At 36.2% G+C, this 26,073-nt stretch overlaps 1 protein-coding gene across 1 annotated transcript in view; it reads right to left on the bottom strand.

Annotated features, from left to right (window-relative positions):
* Positions 1-26,073, bottom strand: part of LOC111152333 (KH RNA binding domain containing, signal transduction associated 2) — a 574,955-nt gene that overhangs the window by 9,194 nt on the left and 539,688 nt on the right. The window contains exon 8 of the mRNA XM_022510830.1: positions 10,034-10,092. Within this exon, the coding sequence (XP_022366538.1) occupies positions 10,034-10,092 (59 nt within the window). The remainder of the gene's footprint in view (positions 1-10,033; positions 10,093-26,073) is intronic.

Raw genomic sequence — 26,073 nt, 5'->3', positions numbered from 1 at the left:
AGAATTAAATCATCTTCCAGTTCCTATTTTTCAGTCTAGGTATGGAAATTCTAGGGCCATTTTTCTTAACCTTTCTCCATTCTTATACATACTCCTGTTTAGTATCTCCAAATTTACATCATGTATATACCTAATTTCCAAATCATTACATGATTTCACAATTTTATCTTGTGTGGCTAAGCTTAAGTTATTGGAATTACTGCTATTTCTATTGTGAGCTCCAGGAAGATTTTTTTAAAAATGACCAACAAACTTGAGGCTGTGCCAAGAATTGCATACTGAATAGTTTAGCTTGCAATGAGTGATTTTTACTAGCTTCTGTATTCCAAGATGCAGCCTGCATGATTGTCAATGTGAGGAAGAATCACTGTAATTCAAACATGCTGTGATTAGTATATTATCCATACCTTGCAGGTGGTACTATTTTTATATTGTCTACTCTGTTTTAGCCCCTACCTTATACACTTTACACATGATCATATTTAATAATGACTCTGTACCATTTCATTTCTAGTTATCATCTATTATACACATAACTAAAATTTAACCTTATATTTTATTCTTGACTCTACTGAGTAATATCTTGCACCTATAAAATAATAAAGGCCAGTGGTTCTCAATATTTTAAAATAAATGTATTTCTATCTTCTTACTTTAGGGTTAAGATCTTGTCTAAGTAAAAAGGAGATAAAGAATCCAGTTAGAGAAAGGATTTCCAAAATGAAAGGTATAGGAAAAAAATGGTGAATGATAACTGAACACAATATAAGAGGTTTTCCGACTTGAATTGAAAAAATTCTTCTACAGTTGTCAAATAAAATCTGAAGTCAATCAAAAACCTGCAGAATTCAGCTATAGACTTTTAAAATATATATATGGACTTTATGAGAAAAATGGAAGAATAAGAATGATGATATAAAATGATATTTTATAATTCTCTTCTCTAAGAATTCTAATAATGCCTTCAACTCAGTGAAGGAGGTAGGCATGGTGACGTAGCTTCATAGACGAATAGACTGAATTTGTAGCAATTTGATTGCCTTACTCCACCCCACACCTGTCATTTCTGTACTTGAGACCAGAAATGAGCCCAGAGTGTATTCTTAGACCAACACCAAGTTACAGAAGTTACAGAAAACCAGGTTTTAAGTGTAGCAAAATGTTAACCTGGCTGTTTGACTGGCTCTGACTCTGTGCTTTTTGCCTCAACATGTCTCTGCCGGCTTTCCCGAGTTGGCATTCTTATCTCACCCTCTGTGTAATAAAAATTTGGGCTACCCTTTGTCCCCAGTTACTGTGAAGTAACCTCTAAACTCCAGGAATTTCCTGGAGTAATGGGAAAGTCTTGTTATTCATGATGGGCTCTTCTGACCACACCTGGTAGTTCATGCCAATGAGACAACTCAGGATGGGGCCTGGTCATGCCTGAGAGGCCAACCAGGAGATTAGAGGGTTTGGGCATTAACCACATGATACCAGCCCAATCTGGAGAAGAGAGAAAGGAGTCTGGAGATGGAAATGATTCAGTCGTTCATGCTGAATAAAGAAGCTTTAATAAAAACTCTGGGCACTGAGGTTTGCATGAGCTTGGCAACACCTTGTACGTGGTTACACATCAGTACGCCAGGAGGATAGTGCCACCCTGAAGATTTTGAGAGCTTCATGTTTGGGGCTCTCCCAGACCTTGCTCTATGTATCGGTCTCTCTCTGCCTAATTCTGCATTCTTTCCTTTTGCTCTAATAATTAATCATAAGTTAGAGCCATTTCCTTAGTTATGTGAGTCATTCTGGCAAGTTATTAAACCAGACAGGGTAGTGGGAACTCCAAAGTTGTAGCAAGCTGGTCAGAAGAAAGGGTGGCCTAGAGTCTTCCAAATTTGTGACTGGAGTATGAAGTGAGGGCAGTTTTGTGGAGAGTTGTACCCCTGACTTGCAACATTTAGGCGAACTCTGGGCACTCACCCTAGTCTGTTCACTCTCCCATTCTTCTTATCAGCCTGAATTTAGCTCTTTGCCCATGATTGGACCTATCCCTGGTAGAATTTCCAAATGCCAACAGCCTCCAGGGGAGCTGTCGCCTACTGCTTCACTCTACTGATCATGAGGGGACATCTCCTGAAACCTTCCCGCACAGTTGCCAGGCTCCAGAGAGACTGACCTAAGTATTCTAGATCCATCCTCCCCCTCCCCCAGCCTATCTTGTTACCAGCAGAGCTAGGTAATTTATAAAAAGACACTGATATTAGTCATCAGTAATCATAATTACATTTTCAACTGGCATTTTTTCCAGCAATCCATATATATCAGTTCCCATTGGATCATTCAATAAATTATGACATATTTGACAAATATGTGTTGCACATTTATTTCAGGACAATGTATCTTTGCCTTTTAAAAATTCATGCTCTCTATTAATAGAAATAAAAATCTACCCAAACTGTGGAAATTTTATAAAGACCCCCTAAGGTGGTATGCCTTCAGGATATATTTTTTCTTACCTAGTCTATTTCCAGGTAGCCAAGAAAATGTTTTTCCAGCTTTATATTTTATATTCTGTACTTTGTGTTTTAAAAACAGCTCATTTTTGTATATTCTAAATATAAATCATTTTACTGAATTTACTTTTTTTGTACATGATCTGTACACCCCAAGATTCTGAGAGTAAATCACTCAACTCTTCCCTCCCCATCAGTTAAAATGATTGCATTAACTCAGCAGAAAAGAAAGTGATAAAAGAACTTTCCTATGGCTTGTTTTATGGCCTAAACAAGAGAAATGATAGGTGCATGTGAGCTGTAATTTTTTGTGAACTCTCTGTTGGGTGAATTTTAGAAATTTAAATGTTCAGCACACAATTGTTCAAAAAGGGGAGAAATCCTATTTTCCTTTATGTAAACTTACAGCTTTTTTAAAAGTGAATTTAAAATGCCAGGTCCTAGAACACAATATTTGCTTATAAAGTACCCAGTGTTCCAAAAGATAGCCTCTGCAGGACTCTGTGTGGTGCCTTTAAGAATGCAGGTGCCTGGCACAGTTTTGATCATTCATATTAAAATTACAGGCTACTTTTCATCACCTCCCAGATATGTATCTAAAACTTGTTCTCAACTTTAGCTTACAGAACAACCACCCAGAAAGCTATTCAACTGATGCCCCCAGTTCTCATCTCCAAAGACTGTGATGAAGCTGATCTTGGGTGGTAACAGGACATTAATATTTTTTTCAAGATTAACCAAGTGGTTCTAAAATGTGTCATTAAGGTTAACAAAAGCAAGTTCCAGTTTTGCCTAAAACTGAATGGAGACTGTAATACATCTGTTACACTGGAAGAGATAGAGTAGCAAGACACTGATCTTTTGATTGTCTGTCTAGGCAACATAATCTACATTTATTATCCAGACTAGTTGAATTAGATATCCATCTCACTGCAACCTCTGAATTAGGAAAGACCAAAAAATTAACTATGCCTTAAGTTAATTTTACAAGTGAGTTTTAGTGGCACCTGGGTGGCTCAGTTGGTTAAGCATCTGCCTTCAGTTCAGGTCCTGATCTCTGGGTCCTGAAATCAAGTCCTGCATCGGGCTCCCTCCTCAGCAGGGAGTCTGCTTCTCTCTCTGTCTCTCCCCCCTCACTTGTGCTCTCTCCCTCTCAAATAAATAAATAAAATATTTATTAAAAAAGTGAATTTTAAAATACTTTAGAAGCACCATTTCATTAGCCCTTTTAAATAAAGGACTAATAAAGTCTAATAATTGAAATCTAATAACCTTAAAAATAAAGTTTAAAAATCTATATTAAAAGTTAAATAGAATAAATCATAGTGATATTTTTCTCAGTAGCCTATCATGTAACAACTTCAATATTAATAAGTCCTAGGAAAAATAAAAATAAGTCCTAGGATACATGAGTTTTTTAAATGTCTGGTAAATTCTTGCCCATGTTAAGAAGATTATCTTCATTTATAAAATCAATTTCCTCAAATTGATATTTCTACTTACTATTAAAAATGGACAGAATTTGTTCTTGAATCACATGGATGGCATGATTGTCAGTTAGCTTCATTTTCTTTTACTGTTTTCACAGATTAATCAATGCAGGGCTTATTTTCATACTGGGATAATAATCATTCCTGCCTCTGAAAACAAGATGAGCTTTGTGTTCTACAATCGTCTTGAAGTGAAGCACTCAAATGCCCTAGAATATGGGACAAAATTCTTTTTGCTTTCATTCATTTCAAGACAGTGTATTAATATTATCCTCCTTGCTTCCACACAGCTGTCATCTTAAATGCCACTAAAGAATGATGCGTAATTAGCTCTTTAGTTCATACATTAAATACATTTTAATAAACAGTTCTTTTCTCTGAGAAGAGAATATTGCCGTCCATTCTTAGCTGTCAGTCTCAGAGAGAATTCAGAGGGTGTTTCCTATGTGAAGTATTGCTTAGCCAAGCTGATCTATGCACTATATTTAAAATGCACCCTTATTGAATTATGAGCTATTTAGATTTACCCAAAACAATTATAATGACTCTGATAAATTAAGAAATATTTTTAAAATGAAGAAACTGATTTGGATTTCTGTGAGTCCAATATTTGTGTTCCAAAAAGAAATTCAAGTTATCAGAAACATAAAATTTAAATCTTAACTTAATAAAATTAAAGATCAATGAAATATTTAATAAATATTGATACATTAAGTATTGAACATAAATTATTTATGTTGTATTTTAGTACTAGCATCTATATAAAGGATTTAATGTTTAAAATTTTATATTTATAATGCTTCAAGAAAGAACAGTTTAATCTTTAATGTCAAATTGTATGGAAATATCTTGAATAATCCAATTGTGATGACAACCAAAAGGATGCATGATTTTCTTTGAGGTCAACATTATCTGTCACTTCAACATGACTTATGGGCCTGAAAGAGACAAATACAATTTTAATCTAGTGATATACAAAACACAATGTGTGAAGATTCAGAGTGAGGAATCACACTGAATGATTGGATTTTTACTTCTGGTAGTTTATTTCAAACCATTTCTAAAGGAATCCTAAAAGAGAGAGTCCATCCATGAGTCTTTCAAATGCGAGACCCGATTATCCTGAAGAGTATTCCTTCTTCCTTTTCCCAATACCTGTTAGCCCCACAGTTCTTTCCACCAACCGGAGCAGGAGAGGCAACTTATTGTAACATTCTTCACTTACTGTCCAAATCTGGGTTGTGGCCAGGAAACTGAGGATTGGGGCTATTTGTTTTATAAAAATAATACAGTCAACCCACTGAGATTTAGTATCTGTGCCCAGGATACAACCAAAATGTAAGAGAGGAATTATTGATTTAGAATGGAAATGAATGAATAAGTGGAGGTGCGAGGTTTAAATGTTACTGATTTTGAAAGGTTGTACACGGTTCTTTAAAGGTAAGCTATAAATGGATGCTAGTTAATACATTAGCTACTATGTGAGGTATGGAAAATTAATGAAAAAAATCTATCTGTATTTTAGATGAGTAAGTCCCCAAATAACTGCTCCACATGCATATTTAAATTTCATCATCTGTCCTTTTGCATAGGATAGGATGAGCAACCTATCAGCATGAAGCCTGTACTTCAAGCTGCCTCCACATAATAACCTGATACTAATATCTGAGTGTATACAACGCATATTAATTTGTTAATTAGATGTCAAGATGATGATGCTGAGCACTCACTGTTTCTCAGCTTTTGACTTGGCCCTTTTTCTATTGTCTGTAGAAGATACGAGAGGAAGAGAATTCTCAAAATTTAAATCTCATTACTATGTGGATTGACCGCAAGTATTGTTGTTACTTCTTGGTTATACAAAAGGAGTATCCCTTTTCAACTGATCATATTAGTGGTTAATTCTGATAGCACATGTGAAAAATATATTAAATTCTGCATTTGTCAAGGTATAATTGTAATGATTAAGAGCTGAAAAAGAAAACCTTTACTTAGTGATAGGAAAATCTTAAAGGAATTTTTATAAAGCAGTCTACATTGTGTTCTCTTTTTAAATAAAACGTGTATCATGATGGATTAAAAATTGGCAAAATATATAAAAGTAAAGAATGAATATATATAGTAGCGTAATTCAGGATGATTTAAATTCCTTCTTTTGCAAGATAAATTTTCTATAGTAGATGTGTACTATTTTTAGCATAAGAAAAAAAATTTTTTTTTTAGGTGAATCAGAACTACGTATCTGCTTTGATTTTGAAACACTGTGGCAAAAAATATTCTAAAAACTATTTCACATATGCATCATTCAAAACATAGTTGCCTTTGTTCAGAGTCTCTGGTCCCTATTTTATGGTCAAAATGTGTACCACAGATGGTTCATAGTGAGCTGAGAGGGCTATGGGGCAGTGGGGTGGACCTTGGGCTATTGAAATCCTGCCTCATGTGCAGCTTCTTCCTCAACCCACTGTGCTGCACACATATCATTTCCTTTGAGATCTACACCATGAAAAAAGGTTACAACACATTAGTTAGATTTCCTTGCTTCAGCCCCTGGAATATCATTCTGACCCCAAAAGAATGACTTAATAAGCTCTGTCCTGAACAATTATCCTTCTGACAGGAAAATCAAGAAGGGCTTCCTAAATTAGAACGTATAGAGTGTTGACATATCAACATTTTCAAATAAAGAATAAAAACATCTTGAATGTGAAGCATATTCTTGAATTGATGCTTGCTCAATAATGTCAGAAAATGGCAACAGATCCGAATGGCCAAAGAAAAGATCATGGCCCTAAAGACCAGTCTATTTTTAGCCACATACATGTATCTAATCTTTCCACAATAAGAATATGGCCAATTTGGCTGACATTTTAGTTAGTAAAATAGGTAAAATAAAAAAAGTTGTTATTTAAAAATTCCTACTTAATATCTTTTTTACTCTGACCAGACATTTTCCTCATTACTTATTAAAAATAATTTGTCAACTTTTTCTGGATGTTGAGAAGTACTTATTGATAAATTGTAATTTGACCCAGAAGGAAATCTTGTGCTTATGGGCAGGTGTAGCTTTTAAAATAAAAGGGGTTGTTGTTTGTCTCTAGACTTTGCTGCAGGAGAAGAATCAAAGAAACAAGATAGAATCATGTAAGACCCATAGATCAGAGAGGTGGAAACCACCCTCCTGACCATGGTCCCTGGATGTCCGTTAAAAGATCCGAAAAGATAATAGTTTATATTCACACACTTTTCCCTATTACCTTACATGGCAATTACATTAAAAAAAATACTTAGAAACAGAAAACTCATCTCTTATTATGAGCTACACTGTCAGATATCATCCATTGATTTTAGTACATGTAATTCCATAAAGTAAAGCTCATGGCAGTGATTTTTCCTCAAATTGTGGCAAGTGTAAAAAGCAATGACCATATTTTGCAAATGAAAATCCCAGTTTTTAAAAAGTGATTTATAAATAGTAATGGGAGTTTCAAGAGGTTGTTCACCACAGTATCTCCAGGATTGAGTACAATGGCTTGCACATATTAGCCATTAAATAAATATTTGTTACATGAGGAATGTTCTCTGACCTTCTCTTATATCACATGGCTTATAATCTGGCACAGGTTTTTTTTTAATATGTAGCCATAGGTTTCTCAACAACAGACAGTAGGAACCGGGGAAGGAACATGTCTATTATGTATGCCATCATATTCCAATAGCCTGTAAATACCTATATGCACACAGTTGAATGAATTAAAGAAAGGCCCATGGTGTGTCTTATTTACCTATCATCCTAAGTAATCATACAAGGCATGTGGCTTCATTCCTATTTCTTTTTTTTTTTTTTAATTGCATTTATTTATTTGAGAGAGAGAGAGAAAGAACAGGGGGAGGGGCAGAGGGAGAAGCAGGCTTCCCGCTGAGCCGGGAACCCAAGTCAGGGCTCCATCCCACGACCCTGAGATCATGACCTGAGCGGAAGTCAGATGCTTAACCTACTGAGCCACCCAGGCACCCCTTGATTCCTTTTTGATTAAGAATATCCTTGCAACAATGCAGACTTACTGATTGTGCCACTGAACTAGGAGAATGCTGCATCAACTAAGGCAGACCTGTGCCAACTTGTCCATCATTTATTTTTTCTGTGAAATAACTTCTGAAAATATGTTTCTGTTATTTTGGAGAATATCCCCGTCTCTCACAGCAGGGAAATTATGTTCATTCGATTGGTGCTGGAGAAGCTGGAATCTGAGAGAGAGTGAGCCTAGTGCTCATTTTGGGTTAATTCTTTATTTTTTCCTGTAAAATACTCTCGAAGACCTTCATCCCCTTAGATTAGTGGGAGAGTAGCTGGCAGGATTTAGAGAAATCTCACAAAGCTCAACATCCTTCCTTTAAAATAAACTTAGGTTTAAAGTACCAGATCCTGTTCTTTCTTGCTAGGCCCACTGAACTCTACCCCCACTCCCAACAATGAAACCAGACACGCTTGAATTCACATTCTTGCTGTCATTTGTGAATTGTTTAACTCAGGCAGGTTACTTCAGCTCTGAGCCTCAGCTCCTTATTTGTGAAGCTTCGATGACAATACGAGCGCGTACCCTGTATGATTCTGGTGGGGATTCGATTATGTAGATATACACAGAGTGCTTAATGAGGATTATGTCCATCATCACTAATCCTCATTATAAATTGCTTAGTATGGAGCCCTAATAGGTAGGTGCTTCATGTGTGGTAGCAGCAACTAATCGCATTCTAAACACCGATGAGACTCTAAAAACAGAAGCTGCGTCCCACAGCTGTACCCTCATATTGACTTAACTGCTGTTGTTTAGTTTCCTCATTAGAAAATGGAGTTAAAACACTTAATAGTTCAATTTATCATAAAAGATAAATGAGAAGATAGATGTAAGTAAGCAGCTTACGGATGGCAGTCACCGTGGGAACGGGTTATTTGTCTACTCCTGTTTCTGAGGTTGGCCTTGTGATACTCCACCCGGAGAAGCAGAGAAGCGAGTCGGTTAGGTAACTAGTTTCAAGGAGGGTGCACTTCCTCCTTTCCTCCCGAGGTAGCATTCGTGATGTCTTCTACTGCTCCCCATAAAGAGGAACAGAGTGGCTTTGGTATTACTTCAATAAAAACTGGGGCCCCAAAACATTTAAATCAGTGTCCTTTTTCAAAGTGGACAAGCAGTGACATTGCATATGTATTTTAAGGAACGAGAGACTACCTTTCAAAAGTGATATGCTATATGGATATGTCATGGATACTCAATACATCTTATTGAATTGAATTAAAATTAATATTAAGTAGTATTTTAATTAAAGAGTGTGTTTTTGAAATTAATTTTATAGACTGACATGCTATTTGACTATTCTTTTTAAAAAATTTTTTTTTATTTTTATAAACATATAATGTATTATTAGCCCCAGGGATACAGGTCTGTGAATTGCCAGGTTTACACACTTCACAGCACTCACCATAGCACATACCCTCCCCAATGTCCATAACCCCACCACCCTCTCCCTACCCCTCTCCCCCCGGCCACCCTCAGTTTGTTTTGTGACATTAAGAGTCTCTTATGGTTTTTGACTATTAATTCTTATGCCAAGCGTTATATGGCACTTCTAAGAGCTACAAGAAAATAACTTGAAAGCCACAGTTTCGGCCCTTAAATGTTTTGAAATATTTTGACTGTGTATTACTCCTCCATGATCTTTGTGACAGCAGGAAAGACACAGCATTGTTGTCAAATCAATGAGTCAGACAATGGACATAGTGGAACATATAAGACACTGTTCAAAATGCTCACTGTTGTTGTTGAAAATGATCTATGATTTTGATTAATTGCTTTTGAAATTTTGATCAAAATTGATCTGTCCAGGTTTCTGGTACTGGCTCTTGTATGTCAGACCTCACCCTGGAATTACATAAATCAGTTTAGCCTGGACTTCTGTAAAAACCGGGGGTAGAAAGAAGTAATTTCTGAGTTGTCAGTGACTGATGGATGTTCTGATTTCACAGATTTAGTAAAGAAAAGGTCTTACCGTAGCTGTCATAGGCATCCTCACTTACTCCATGACCGTAGTCATAGTATTCAGGGACACTGCAACAGATTTAGACAGCAATCAATGCTACTGTAATCAGGAGGAATCAACCCAGAAACTCATATGGAATTTGAAAGCAAAATGTGTGCTAAAGTAATATCCTGAGAACCTTCTAGGCATCAAACACAATCCTAAAAAAAAAAAAAAAAAATTCAGGAAGAAAAATACAGGTTATTGACAAAGAGTGCTATGATTTTCTCATGGCACCTCAGAACTTCTTTATCTCTAACCTCCAATTTTATAAATCAAATTTTGCTTAAAACACAAGTATAATACTTCAAAATTTGTCAAGAGGGAAGTTATAAAGATCTATTTCCAAGAAAAAGTGCTATAGAAGATGACAATTTGCCCAATTGTGTATGGCTCTTAACCCTGTTACCCTAAGAAATATGCATCCCCTTCATCTTCACTTCCTAACACTGAAATTATATTTATACGCCCCTCTAGCCCTTCCACAGCCTGTCCATGCCCTTCTCAAATAGATAAGTGATTTATTTTTAATATTTTACTAGATGCTTCCCCGTTTCAATAACTGACAAGAAGGTGTCCTTCCTCCATTTCTTACTCAAGTTACTTCAAGTCTTCCCTCACTACGGATCTCATCACTCTGTCCTGCACCGTTTTCCCCTAAAGGCACCATTCTCATTAGCATTCATGCATTTCATCCCCGAAAAGTCCTCTCTCACCCTCACTTCCCCACACAGGGATATGACTACCCCTTTCTCTGACCCTTTCTGGTAAAATTTCTTGAAAAGAGGCAAATGTTCATTCTTTTCACTGCCTCTCCTTTTATACATATGTTTTTGAAGACAGTCCAATCAAGCTGTTGTCTCCAATGACGTAGCTCTTGTCAGTACCTTGACATTTCAAATCTAGTGGTGGAGAGGTGGTCCTCGGTTTACATTAGCACCATTTAACACCGTTGACCACTTCCTGCTCCTGGGACCATTCCACTTGCTTCTGAGATGTCCTCAGAATAAACAGTAGCTACTTATATTAATATGCTCACATTGATAATTTATGAGACCCTGTATTTTTCCTGCAAATAAGCTCCTTCATTTTACGTCCTCAGCTTGAATCTTAGTTTCTGATTTATATATTATATACATAATAAATTTGTAAGTTATGTCTAGATTATTAATTTCTCTTAATTATATAAAGTGTGGTGAGAAAAATGGCTTAATATCAAATACTAAATTGTATAAGAACTGAGGGTGGGCCACAGATACCAAAGGGTTAGGTTGAAAGACACAAAAGCCTAAAATTCTGTGGTTGTCATTATCCCTCAGGGAAATCCCATAGGTGTCATTATATTAAACACTTCAGATTTCACTGACAGTAAGGAAAAAGAAGCAAAAAAGATAATACAGGTCTATGTATTAGAGGTGAAAAAGAGAAATAGAGAGAAGTTTGGCCCTCTTTATCTTTCTGGGAGGCAACTGATAATGCATTAATTCAATTTTTAGTGTAAAATAGAAAAAATAAAAGAAGAAGGCTACTGAACCTAAACTTCATTGTCCAGAATGTTTATACACAAACTGTCTAGGAAAAAAGCATGGCAATATGTTTTTCTTCCCATCTCTGGGACTATATAAGTCTAAGGCCATTGACTGTCGGCTGGATGTTTATCCCTTCTTACGCATCCTTCACTTAATAGAAGTGATATAACCTATTTGAGAACCCTCATTAATATGTAGTAAATTCCTGAGAGTTGTTACATTGATTCCCAGGTGATCAAGAAATGGCAGTCATGAGAATGTGATTTAATAAGCAGCATTCCCATTTAGAGGGATAAAGAGAAAATGAAGACATTGACAGCAGCTTCTCTCTCCCTTCGTCCCAATCAATAATTTTTCCCTGAAAAAGCCTGCTTATGTTTCCCAACATGCTGTATGAAGACCACTAGCTCCACTATCTAGTGGCATAACTATGTGTCTCACTGTATTTCAATTTTAATTTTAATTGATGAAGATAAGCGACAGGAAGAAGAAAATAGAGACCATGAGAAAGTAACTCCAATTATTATGGGTCATCAATGGTACATACACACCAAGAAGGAGTTTTAACTTTCAGCTACTCTGAAAAGGAGAAAGTAGGACATATAAGACATTTATAAAATAATGGATGATGCAAAATAATAGATAATAATCATAGTGGACTCTGCCAGAGTCCATACCTTTGCTCATCCAAATATGACTTCTCGTTTCTTCTATAGGAAAACACGTTGCGTGGACAAAAAGCTGAACGGTGAATGAATACATTCCTCAGCTATGCTTACAACTAGATGTGCCCTGTGACTAAGCCAGGAAACATGGGAGGTGCACAGATGTGAGGGTTACTTCCAGTTTTATGACAACCTCTTCATCTTGGACTTGTGCACTCTCACCTGCTCAGTTGGTAGCATGCAGTCCAAGTGATGATCTAGCAGCTACCACGCTAAGAAAGACTGCCTTAGGAAGTGGTGGACTGCGACATGGGAGGAGCCTTTGTCTCTAAATGTTCCTGTTGGAGTAGATTTACTGTAAATCACTGCCAATCTCAGGGATTGTTAGGAGAAATTTTTTTTTTTTATCTTGTTTGAGCCATTGAACTTTGAATCTTTCTGTTACAGCAGTTGAGTCTAACAAAAAAAGGAGTACATAGAAGTGTAGAAATGCCATTAAAATCCCCCAATATTGGGCATAATCTTAGAGGTAGGGTGGAGAGTGCAAGGAAGAAAATACAGCCAGGTAGAAAGCAAATAAGCTTTGTTACGCCATTGCCTGTGAAAACTTGGAGCAGTAGACTATAGGTCTGCGTATATTTTGACACTACAGGAAAAAAGCTGAACAAAGCTCAGTTGTTCAGAATCCTGCTGCCTTTAGAAAGGTTTACAAAAGTCATGAACTTAAAGAAGAATGGGCCATTTTTTCAGGAGAAACAAAAGTGAATAGAACTTTCGCTAAGAGAAATTATCTCTGCCTGATTTATGTGTCAGTTCTGTAATTTAAAATGAGAGAATGTTCAGAAATTTGGGGCTTAACAGGATTAGAGAAGTCAGCTGTTCCTGTATTCCAACAGGAGGAGATGATGAGTGCTGCTCAAAAATGCCCTCATCTCGTCCCATTAGATTTTGCTCTCATATATGATCCCTAAAACAATCCTCAGGTCCCTGAACATGTACAATCAGGAAGCATGCCATAAAATTTGAACTCCCTAAAAAGGGCATGCTATATTTGGCTCAATTCAGGTGTGGCTATGGATAAGACCTTTTATCAATTAGGATAAAGAAGAACCTTCTAGGAAATCTGGTATAACCTCCATAAAAGAAAACCAAGGTTGCCAGATGCACTAACCAAAATATTATTTCAATGTTGTTGTTTAGGTGTCTTAGCTTGTCAAGATTTTATCATTTTTATTGTCTATGGACCCTTCAGTGTTTCCCAACAGAAGTTTCTATTGTGATGATTCTGTTCCTTTACCGCCACTTTATATTGGGTATTATGGGGAAGAAAGTTGAGAGCAGGAACATTAATCTCTTTGTCATTTACAGGTTGCCAGACTTGAAAGAATCAGGACCTAATATATAAGTCTGTATATTTCCCAGAGATCCTGGATTTTCAGTGGTTGCAGTAATTGGAATTGAACTTGGATTTCCTCTATTGGGTAGAAAGTAGGCATCTTTGTTTTAATGAGAAGAAGGGTATTCACTCGTATTTGTATGACTAGAGGGCTGGACATAGAAGACTTCTTTCTAGTTGTTCCCCTCCAAAATCCATTTGTCTTTTCTTCCATAAGAGAGACTGACCACTTCAGGACTACATTTCCTAGTTTCCCTTATAAGTCTCCCTTATATTTGAAGGTGGGCAGGTACAGAATGATATGTAAAAATTTTTTAATGATTTACATAAAAGTAAAATCCTTTGTCCTCTACTTCTTTTCAACCTTTATGTAACTGACTGGAAGTGTGAATGATTGGAGCCAGTGATGGTGTGGTGAACTAAATCTTTTTGTCTCCCCAAATTTATACATTGAAATCTTAACCCCCATGTTACTGTATTAGGAGGTGGGGACTTTAGGAAGTAATTAGATCATGAGTGTGGAGCCCTTATGAATAAGATTTGTGCCCTTAAAAAGGGGACCCCTGAGAGCTCTCTTGTTCTCTTACTACCATGTAGAGATACAAGAGGATGGAGGTCTGCAATCCATAAGAGACTTCTCAGCAGAATCCAACCATGCTGGTACTCTGACCTAGGACTTCCAGCCTCCAGGATTGCAGGAAATAAGTCTTTGTTTTATAAGCCACACCATGTATGATATTCTGTGACAGCAGTCTAAACTAAGATAGCATTCCACTAGCCTGGATCCCTAAATGGTATCATGGCGCAGAACCCACCTACTTACCCATGTTTATTATGTGTGAGGGAGATAAACTTTTCTCTTATTTGGGCCACTGAATTGTGGATCTCCTTACTAATGAAGCTATAACCAATAATATAGTTGGCAATTAAAGCAACCCTTAAAAATGAACAGACATTCAGTAAATATTTGTTGAATGAATAAGTGATTGAGCAAAAGAATTCAAGAAGACATGATTGTGTTTGAACATGAATAATTTAGAACATTTTGCTATAAATATCTTTATGAAACTTTGTATATGCTTCAGAAGGGATGTCTATTTATATTCACAGCAATGGGAGCAGTGAAAAATGAAACACTTTTGTTTTCTGATATGAATGAAGTTCAGATTAAAAGTTTAAAAGTAGTGTAACTGACCAGTTCATCTGTGATTTTTATATATTGTTACATTATTTTTCAACTTTAAAAACATAAATGATTTGGCTAGAGAAAGTAGACTGTAGTGTTGGCTCTAAGCTTTTCATGCCATTATTTCAGAAAGCTACTGTTTCATTACATTAGTTTCATTTTTCTGTTGTTTAATACTGTGAGTAAAAGCAGACAAATGAATTCAGTATAAACACAACCTGGTTATTTAATTTTTGGTTCACTGTTATTCTTATATTTAGAAAATATATAGCTATCAAGGTATCTAAATACATTGTGACAATTGTGGAAGTGTTAATTAAAATGACAATTATTGGTGATTTGGAACTTAATTACTCTGGTGGTTATAGCAGATGAGATTTTCCTAAGAACTGGCACATATATAAAATCATGTTAGCTGCAATGACTCATTAAACAATATCTAGTTGTTCGTAAAATTCTCCACAAATTTTGGCTTTTTGATATCAAGACCATAGGCATTAATAAATATTTGGGAAAAATAACATATACACAAGCGGAGTAAAAGGAGGCAGGGAAATAAATATCTGATTGATTTATTAATGGTCATTTGTAAAACTAGAAAAAAATCAGAGATGGAAAATTCCAGTTCTTTTTTGATGGATAGAAGAGTATTTTATCCCAAACAGACCGATAACAATTCCCTCAGACAACTAATGAAACGGCAGTGAACACAATAGAAAAAGTTAGGATGAAAAGTGGAGTCCAGGAAACCAAATAATATTGTCACCATAATCAAGCTGTTTTCCCAGCACCTGTGACGTAACAACCCTTAGTTTCTCTAGGGCTTCACAATGTAGCAGTTGGTGTTCATGGCCCTGTGGCAGGAGAAGCCGCACGGATGGTGGAGCAGCCTAGCTAGGACTCACTGAGACTAACCAAGCTTGTCAAGGAAATACTTTGGACCTTCAGTTGTTACAGAGAGAGATACTGGCTGTAATATAAATGACAACACTGCTGTATAAGAGTTGTTCACGTAACCAAACCAGACTGGTATAAGTCAGGGAAAAATAGAGGATGCACTTAATAAAAGATCCACACTTTGCTTAATTTTTGCCTGATCTTTTGGTAGGACATAAAAATCACCAGAGAGGGGTGCCTGGGTGGCGCCTGGGTGGGTTAAAGCCTCTGCCTTCAGCTCAGGTCATGATTCCAGGGTCCCGAGATTGAGCCCCACCTCCGGGTGCTCTGCTCAGCAGGGAGTCTGTTTCCCGACAACCCCCCACCCCCCGCACCTACCTCTCTACTTGTAATCTCTGTCAAATAAATAAATAGAATCTTTAAAAAAAAATCACCAGAGATAATTAAACACTTTAAGAATACACCACAGCTTGTTGTGGTCTTCCGAAGATGAAAGCACCCGCATTCGTAAGTTCTGGCTGCTCTTAGTTTATGCTGTGTGGTCTTTCATCTCAACCTCTCTTTGACTCTTGAATAGACTGAAGGTTTGTGTCTATGAATCTGGACAACTAGATGAGGATGAATTTTAACTAAAGCTTCATTCATTATTTTCTCAATTGAAGAAAAGTTAAAACTACAAAATAATATTTTAGAAGAAGGGATAAAGGACTTGATTAATGTATTAATAGGAATTATTATTTATAACTACCAATTTTTTAGGATAAGCGTGTGAGCAGGGGTGCAAAGGGCAGAGGGATAGAGAGAATCTTAAGCAGTCTCCATACCCAGCGTAGAGCCGGACATGGGGCTGGATCTCATGACCCTGAGATCATGACCTGAGCATGCTCCCCCAACTATTTTTAGCATGCAAGTAAACTCTCTTTAAATTTGTTCTCCTAAGCATTTACGCTGAAACAGGTTATGGTGTGCATTTATGCTGTAGTTCCAGAAATATTTGTCAAGTAAAGGTAAGTTTTCAGCCCAGCTCCCATCCTCAAATTGCAAATTGGTAGTTCCTTATTTTTATATCCACTTACATGGTGATCAAAGCCTTCTGTTAAATTTCATAAAGTTCCATGAAAGTGCTACTTACAAAGCTGTAAACCTAGCATGTAGATTATGATCGCAGCATACTGGTACATTTTGAAAAGCAACCAAATGTGCTTGAATTTTATTACTAAATTGCACAAGTGGGGGTGCCTGGGTGGCTTCAGTGGGTTAAAGCCTCTGCCTTCTGCTCGGGTCATGATCCCGGGGTCCTGGGATCGAGCCCCGCGTTGGGCTCCCTGCTCAGCGGGGAGCCTGCTTCCTCCTCTCTCTCTCTGCCTGCCTCTCTGCCTACTTGTGATCTCTGTCTGTCAAATAAATAAACAAAATTTAAAAAAAAAAATTGCACAAATGACTGGTGGTCTCTGAATCCACTGTCATTTAATACTACAGTAGTTAGAAATGAAGACTCATAATATTAACTGGGCTGCTACCAATTAATTTCAAGGGTTTAGAAATGAAATACTCTGAATTATTATTAGAATAGGTAAATATAAAACACAATTATGATATATCAAGTCATAAGGAAAAAACATAGGAAAGAAAATGTATACTATAACTGCTCATTATGAGTGAATCCTTCTATGCATAGTTTAAAATTCTTAATTTCATGCTTGGAGATTAAAATCACAAATAGCAATAACATTGGGATTAATAGACTTAAATATGAAAAATGTATAGCTTACATTACTTAAGCACCATTATGTGTTCATATCTTATACATTTCATTTTCCATTCAAGAATTTTTCCATTTAGAAATTGAACTTTATTCTGAAGGAAATTGGAGAATTAAAACATACAAGCTAATCTTTCTGATACTAGAAATTAGTGCTCACATATATGATCATTTGCTTTTTAGGGAATTCACTATCATTGCATTCATTAGTAAATAAAAACTTGTGTAAAAAGAAGCCATATGAGACGAACTTATACATTACTAATACAAAAATAATCAAAACAAATATTAAAGAAGTGAAATTCTCTTAAAAATATATGTCATAAATATATATTTTAAATTTTTTTTAATTTTTTTTTAAGATTTTTTATTTATTTGACAGACAGAGATCACAAGCAGGCAGAGAGGCAGGCAGAGAGAGGGGAAAGCAGGCTCCCTGCTGAGCAGAGAGCCCGATGCGGGGCTCGATCCCAGAACCCTGGGATCACGACCTGAGCCGAAGGCAGAGGCTTCAACCCACTGAGCCACTCAGGTGCCCCATAAATATATATTTTAAACTAAGCTCCATGTTCAGCATGGAGCCCAACACAGGGCTTGAACTGATGATCCTGAGATCAAGACCTGAGCTGGGATCAAGAGTCAGATGCTTAACCAACTAAGCCACCCAGGTGACCCTAAAATATTTTAAAATTTGAAATATGTTGATCATTTTGTGTGTGTGTGTGTGTGTGTGTGTGTGTGTGCTCAAGAATATTACATGAAATACATTCCTTTTTATGTGTACCTGTCCAATTAAAATGCAAATACCCTTTTCCCTGCTCTAATATCAACAGTTTTCAGAGTTCTAAAAGATCAATGCTTTAGATACATGTATATTTTTACATATATATTTTTAAAGTATCTTTGGAATTCCATCAAGATTGGATGAATAGTTTTAAAATATTTTAAAATATTTTAGAAATTCATTCATTCATTCATTTCATCATTCATTCATTCTGTTCAGCCAATAGCATTGTGTTATAGAGCAGCTGTTTTGTGTATAAACAGAATATATAGTATAGTGTAAATATATACTATAGTATAATTTGTGTCTTCCAAAATTAACTAGTAAACTACATTAAACATGGATGGATGGATAGATGGATGGATGGAGAGAGAGATAACATAATAACCATCTGCAGTTATCTTGGCCAATTTGTTTTGAGAAGTAAAAGATATAAGTCTCTCACTCAAAGGTAGCTCATTATGAGTCAGAAAAAGTTCACAGTCCATTCCCTAATCCATTTGGAGGAAAACAAGGATTTCTTCTAAAAATGATAACACAGAATATAGAAAGAGAAGTATTTGAACTTAACATTGAAAACTGCTATTTTCCATTTTCATAGAGTGTGTCATCTTGGACAAATCATTTAATCTCTCTGAACTTCAATTTCTTCACCTTTAATATGGAAATAATAATATTTACCTCAAGTATTAATGAGAAAACCTGTGACAGCCCCCATGATAATTGCTTAGTACATAGCAGGCACTTGTTAAATATTAATAATGGGTAATTGTCCAATCAATAAAGTCATAGACATAAAACTTCTCTTTTTCATATTCATAAGGGTTGCAATGCTGAAGGAGATTCCATCTTCTTGAAATACTCTGAAACAGGAAATAACCACACATGCCCTCTTAAGTTTCATTTGATGGAATTTAATGTCCACAGGATGAAAAACAGGCTGATTATTCTTGAGGGGAGTGACATATTTGTTCTGCTTATAGGTTAATGATCAAGGTAGATGATCTATATAAGACATGTAGTATAGAATTATGATCAGCTTTGCAATGATCTACTGTATAGAAAATAGGTGTTTTAGGAGTACAACCTTATGCTCCAAATAAGAGAGAAATACATTAAGTATATTTTTGCTGATCTGGATTCAACACTGCACATACATTCCTGAAAATGGCCTCTTTTTATAGACACTCTTTAATTATTTGTTTCCAATACGGCTTGTATTTTTTTGCTTACTTCACTTAAGTGAAGGGTGAGCAATTTTATAACAAAAACATTAATCTTCTGTTTTATTTCATGGAATTATCATTAGGACATAGCAATTATTTTCTATAAATAAGACCTTCAACTGACTGATTAATTAGGCTCAGTGATACATGACATTATTAAATGAACTGTTACATGCTCTTGGTACAAGTACACAGAAGCTACTGAACCCTAGTTTGAAATGGACATAATTCCAACTGTATACACATTATCTTTTTGGCTGTATCATAATTTATGAGTATCAGTAAGATTTCAGTGCTGTAAACATCAGCATAATTTCTAATTATTTCAATACTCTAATCTAGTTGACTTTGAGACTGAATTCATTGGTGCAAGCTGCACTATGGCTATGTGTTAATGCTGATTTATGTTCTTCCCCACTCAAACATAAATGGAATCTCACCTCTGTTGTATAATGTCCCAGAAGCAGGTTTTGCTTATTAAAGGATTGTTTTCATGCACCAGACTCTGGAAATTTAAATAAATAAAACAAAGTCTGGGTAAAGAATATATGAATTAATAACAGTGATTCTGTTTTGATAATTTTTTTTCTTTATGTGAGGAAACAAAGCCACATTCTTCCAAAAACTCTCAAAATATAACTTAAATCAGGTGAGGCTGTGTCTCTGTATACCACCATAGTGGCATGCTATGAACTGAATTGTAATTGTATATTTTCATGTTTCTCTTTTCTCTAATCCTGACTGTGAATGCTAATTCCTTTGTATGCCCTTTTCTATCTACATTGTAATTACCAAACCCCGCACGCCAACATACATGGAGTGTATACAATTCATGACTCCATGAAGTGGAATCTTCCACTTCATGTCTCCATTCATGGTCCCATGCTTCCAACCATGGCATCCTTCTGTTTAAACAGACTTCCTCTACTTCTTCACCTAAGAAGGTATCCACTGTCCTTTTAGGATCCAGCTCAGTGGTTGGCTTCTTATTAAAGTGTTACCAGGTAAGATGTTACCCGGTCCCACTTGCCCTCTGTAAGACCTTGTGGACATTTTCATGTAGATCAGCTGTGATTGTTCCAGAATGTTCTTTAAAATCTGTCTCTTCCTTTAGCACAGTGGCTCTCAGTAGCTAATGTGCATATGATCAGATGGATACTGTACCAAACATACAGATTCCTGAGCCCCCACTCTTCAGATTCTGAATCAGCTGTCCTCAGCAGGGGCCCCAAGATCTATTTCATTTGCAGGTGATTCTTATACAGAAGTCCAGGATCATGTTTTGTAAAAAAAACAAAACAAAAACCCAAAAACAAAACAAAACAACAACAACACACACACACACACACACACGAAACTGCACTAATTGTGAATAAATAGACATCCAGGCTCTGCCTTATTTGCTTTGAATATGTAGGTGCAGAATAGTGGCATTCAATGAATGCTTGTTGAGTAAGTGAATGAGTAGTTTTAAAATACTACATAATTTCTCTGTGAATAGTTTCTAAGCTGCCTGACAGTTCTGCCAAGTAGATTTGTGGCTGTTTATAACTATTCTCACAGAATTTTAATTAGTGGTCAATGTCAATTTAAAGGTTGCTACTGAGCTATGTCCTTGGTACTCTGTTTTTAAAAAAAAATTTTTTTTGAAAGGTACTTGATAAAGAAATACAAGATATGCTAAGATGTATAGCTACTATTCTGATTTTAAGAATTAGTATTCAAAAAAGTAGTTCCAAATCAACAAAAGGCCTAAAGAACAAGGTGAAATGTCACAGAGATAAATGTACATGTCTGCATTTAGGTTAAAAAAATCAATTGCAACGATGCAGGATGGTGTTAGAACTGGCTTGACAGAAGTTCATTTAGGGAGAACTAGGTTTCCAGTAGAAAACAAATTCAATAAAACCCAATAATGTGACATAGCCACTTAATAAAACCACATGGTATGGGCTCCTGGGTGCTTCAGTCGGTTAAGCCTCTGCCTTCGGCTAAGGTCATGATCCCAGGGTCCTTGATGGAACCCTGAACCACCGGGCTCCCCATTCAGCAGGGAGTCTGCTTCCCCTGTTCCTCCCTATTCATGTTCTCTCTCACTATCTCTGTCTCTCCCTCTCTCTCAAATAAATAAATCAAATCTTAAAAAAAAAAAAAAGAAAATCACATGGTAGGATGATGTAGAAGTAAAGTAAGAAGCATTATTACAAATGATATAATAATGCTGTATCTTTGCACCAGTCAACTCTCATCTGATATAATGTGCCTCAAGATCATTGTGCCACACTTCAGATGGGTGCTTGGACAACTGGAGTGGTTTTATGAGAGAACAACTAGAGTAAATAGTGAAATGGGAATCATGATGAACCAAGAACAGTTGAGGAAAACCATGTTTATGTGGGCCCTGATCCTGGACACTGGCTTGTTACTGGTACAATAATGTTGCTTAACAAACAATCGCAAAATATTATTATCATACAAAATGAGACAATTCACGTGTTTTTGTTAGGCTAGAGGTTTGCTAATCTAGGCTCACTGGGGGCTCTGTTCCAAGCTTGGGTGGAATTGGGATTGGCCTTGAGGTTTGGACTGCCCATGTGTTTATTACGGAACTCCGACTAAGGGCGCAATAGCTAAAAAGAGAAGCTCTTCTCATGGCAATAGGAAGAGAGCAAATGGGAAATGCCTAGTCCTTTAATGTACAGGCTTAAGATGTGACATTATTGTATTAGTCAAAGCAAGATATGGAATAGTGAGGAGTCAGGAAAACAATCTACGTCTTTTGTGAGAGATACTGAACAATCACACATGCGGGCGGGGGATGAAGAATTGTAGCCAAGAACGCATGGAGCACTGGGTGTTATACGTAAACAATGAAGCGTGGAACACTACATCAAAGAGTAATGGTGTACTTTGTGCTGACTAACATAACACAATAATAAAAAAAATGCACTCTATCCCATTGTGGATATTGATAGAGGGACATTATTTTTATAAAGAAAAGCTGATAGGTATATCAAAATTAGATTTACTATGTGTAGCTTCACAAGCTGCTTACCGATCAATGTATATAAATGGAGATTACAGGGAAGAAGATATTACTTCAGCTTAAGAATTTCCTAATAAGCTGAGGTGTTAAAAAACAAAATGAAGTGTTTGGGAAGCAATATGGTATTAGTACAAAGTGCTCAGTCTTTGGAATTGGACAGGAATCAGTTCAAACCTTGTCTAGTCCTGGGCAAAGTAAACATTCTAAACCTAGTTTCTTTATTTGTAATAAGGATAAAACTGTCTACCTCATATGATCATGTTATAAAGTGCCTAATATAGCAGCTGCTCTGTGTTATGGTTATTATTTTTATTAGAAACTTACTTCCTTGGTCAAGAAATGGTCAAGTGTTCCCTGACTAGTCCTTCCGATTCCTCTCTTCGCTTCTTTCACACATCTTCTATAATTTAGTCTTACTGAATATTATATAATACAAATCCACAATTATTTATACTTGAATTCTAAATTCAAAAACTCTGAAATCAAATTTTTTTCTTAAATTGGGTGTCTGAAATTATTAGGCAACAAAATTCTTACCCAAAGTGATAAATTATGTATAGCTATTTATGTCCTGCCTACTATAGTTACTCATTTATTTCAATGCAATAACATTAATATATATTTGTGGCACAGATGCAATAATAATATATGCATTGTACTGCCCTTATAAAATATAAACAATTCTGAATATGAAATATCTGGCCCACAATATTATAACTATAGAATTGTGATCCTGTGCTTAAATATATCATAGAGTTCATATTCTCATTCTACCACCTAGAAAATAGAAGGTCCTTAATACATAATAACCTTAATGAAACAGTAAAATAGGATGTTGAGATTATTATTAAGAGAAATCTAGTCATGGAGACTTACTAATATCTATATCTTATTTTGGCTCTATGCCATATGCATCTGAAATAAATTCTGTTCCCTTTTCTGAGGTACCCCCAGGAGTTAAAGTGTCATGTTTGTTTTTGTTTTTGTTTTTTTCCCACTCTATAATTTAAAGATCACAAAGTCCATATTTTCCATCTCGACCACAGGTGTTTCAAGAAAAATACCTCCCTTCTCTCATTACTAGTGTTTAACTACAAAAAAGTAAGACCTGGAGGTTTTGTTTGGTTTTGGTTTTGTTTTTGTTTTAAGTGCAAATTGATTTAAAAACCAAAGAAAGCAATGGAAATGCAGACAGATCATTCAGAAAAAGGATGGAATAACAACTAATAGAGAACTTGCTGAGCTCAAATGAGCAAATCAGGCTGATGCAAAAAAATAAAAAGGATGATCGTAATTTTCACCAAAGACAAATTCAGCTTTACCAACTTCTAGATATGATGACAACCTCAAACTCTACCCCAAAATCATTCTTTTCTTACACTGGAGCGCTATAATCCAGGCCTTCCTGTTCCTTTCGTATCATTTCAGGTAATAATAACTGCCCTACCACTCCTAAGTTATCTTATAATTTGATTCACCTGAAGGACATGTAGTTCTTTAGTAATGAATCATATTCTCATTTCTTTGTCTTTGTACATTATCTTTGCCTGGCTAAGTTTTTTTTTTTAACCCAGTTAAATCACAGCTGGGCATCAGCTCTGTTTCAGAAAGCTTCTGGTACTTTCTCATCACCCTCTACTCGATGGCCTCCTATGTTCTCTCATAACCTCTGGCACATCCTTCTAGCACAGTGCTCATTGCATGTTACGTGTTTATTTGCATGTCTGTCTTCTTCTCTAATTGTCTCCAAACAGTCCACTTGTGGTTTTCAGGACATCCTTAACAGACCATAGAGTGCCCTCAAATAGCCATTTGGAAGGACTCCTTAATTCCATGTCCTTGGACACATTTTCTGGATACTGACTTCTTGCTTATGTATAGAACAGAATTTAGAAAACAGTGACTGTGGCTACCTACAGATATATTTGGTTTAACCTATAGAGAGTTTAACTTTCAAAAATTAGTTGCTAATGTGCACTGAAAAACTGATGTGGCTAGTTATAGTTTCCCAAAACAGCCTCAGTACAATTTTCCATGCTTGAACCGTGCCAGTTCCCCAGAGAGGGTGAGATCTAATACCCTTTCTCTTGAATCTGGCTGGACTTGTAACTTGCTTATAACTAACAGACTGAGCCCAAGTTGTGAAAGGCAATACAGTTTCTCTTTTGTTCTTTGGGATACTCATATGTGGCTCTCTCAGCTGCCATGCTGTGAGGAAGCCTAAGCAACATCGAGTACTACATGAGCATCCCAAGCAGAAGCCCCAGTTTAGGTATCAGCTGACATCTAGCATCACCTGCCAGATATATGAGAGAAGAATCTCCAGATGATTCCACACCCCAGCCACTGAGTCATCCCTACCATTTGAGCCTTCTTGCTGAGGCTCCAGACAAAGGGAAGAAGAAACAAACCACCCCTGCTGTCCTTTGTTAGAATTCCTGATATACAAAATCCTCAAGTATGAAAGAGCATTATAAAGATGGTAATTAAAAAAAAAAATAAAATGTTGTTTTTATTTATTTGACAGAGAGAGAGAGACAGCGAGAGAGGGAACACAAGCAGGGGGAGTGGGAGAAGGAGAAGCAGGCTTCCCACTGAGCAGGAAACCCAATGAGGGACTTGATCGCAGGATCCTGAGATCATACCCTGAGCTGAAGGCAGATGCTTAACTGACTGAGCCAGCAAGGTGCCCCAAAGATGGTTATTTTATACCACTTGGTTTGGAGATGGTTTGTTTTGCAGCAATAGTAACTAGAAAACATGAACTATATGGCCATAGTATCCTAAACTTGAACAGATGATAGTGCTTTCAACAGAGCACACTTTCCAGTTTGCCACAGTCTCCACTACTCCTTGTCGTTACACCTCAACAGTTATATACTCTTGTGAACATTTATGATCCCTAAATATGTTGATAACTATCTGTTACATATGTTTTTTCTTTTAGTGGAGCTAAGTATCTTTAGCGACCATTGAAGCCAGAATTTCACCTTGGGCTCTTTGACTGGCTTTAATACTAGGCTTTTTGCAACACATCATGTTCTTCAAGAGTCTAAGATGATCTAACAGTTCCCATTTCTGAAGATCTGATTGCATATGGTTTGCTCAGTACTTTCCTTTCCTTTTGAGGGGTGTCTCTAGTTCTAAAATAATCTGCTGAGAAGAAATGACTGACTACTGACATATTTTGATCTCAGTAAATGATTAAACAGGTTTCAGTTACTAACTAGGACACTTCCTTACGTTTTCTTGGGAGACTTGTCATTCAAGTGACTAGGGAAAATGTTTTTCTAGCTTTTCTTATTGGAGTCTTATAAAAGATATTTTATTGCATATTTTTAAATACAAATTCACTACTTAGGTAAGTAGTTTGGTTATCAAAATTAACCCTCGGTAATAAAAAAATTAAAAAATACAATAAATATGTAATGAATAATTTGAGAAAACACATTGTTCCTTTCCTAAAATCAACAGCAAGTATTCTAGATGCCTAAAATAAGTATTCCAGATGAGGACAAA

The sequence above is a fragment of the Enhydra lutris genome, unplaced genomic scaffold, assembly GCF_002288905.1.
Source record: "Enhydra lutris kenyoni isolate GAN:26980312 unplaced genomic scaffold, ASM228890v2 scaffoldscaffold28, whole genome shotgun sequence".
NCBI lineage: Eukaryota > Metazoa > Chordata > Mammalia > Carnivora > Mustelidae > Enhydra > Enhydra lutris.
The sequence above is the reverse complement of the archived record's forward strand: the minus strand, read 5'-3'. Positions and strand labels throughout refer to the sequence as shown.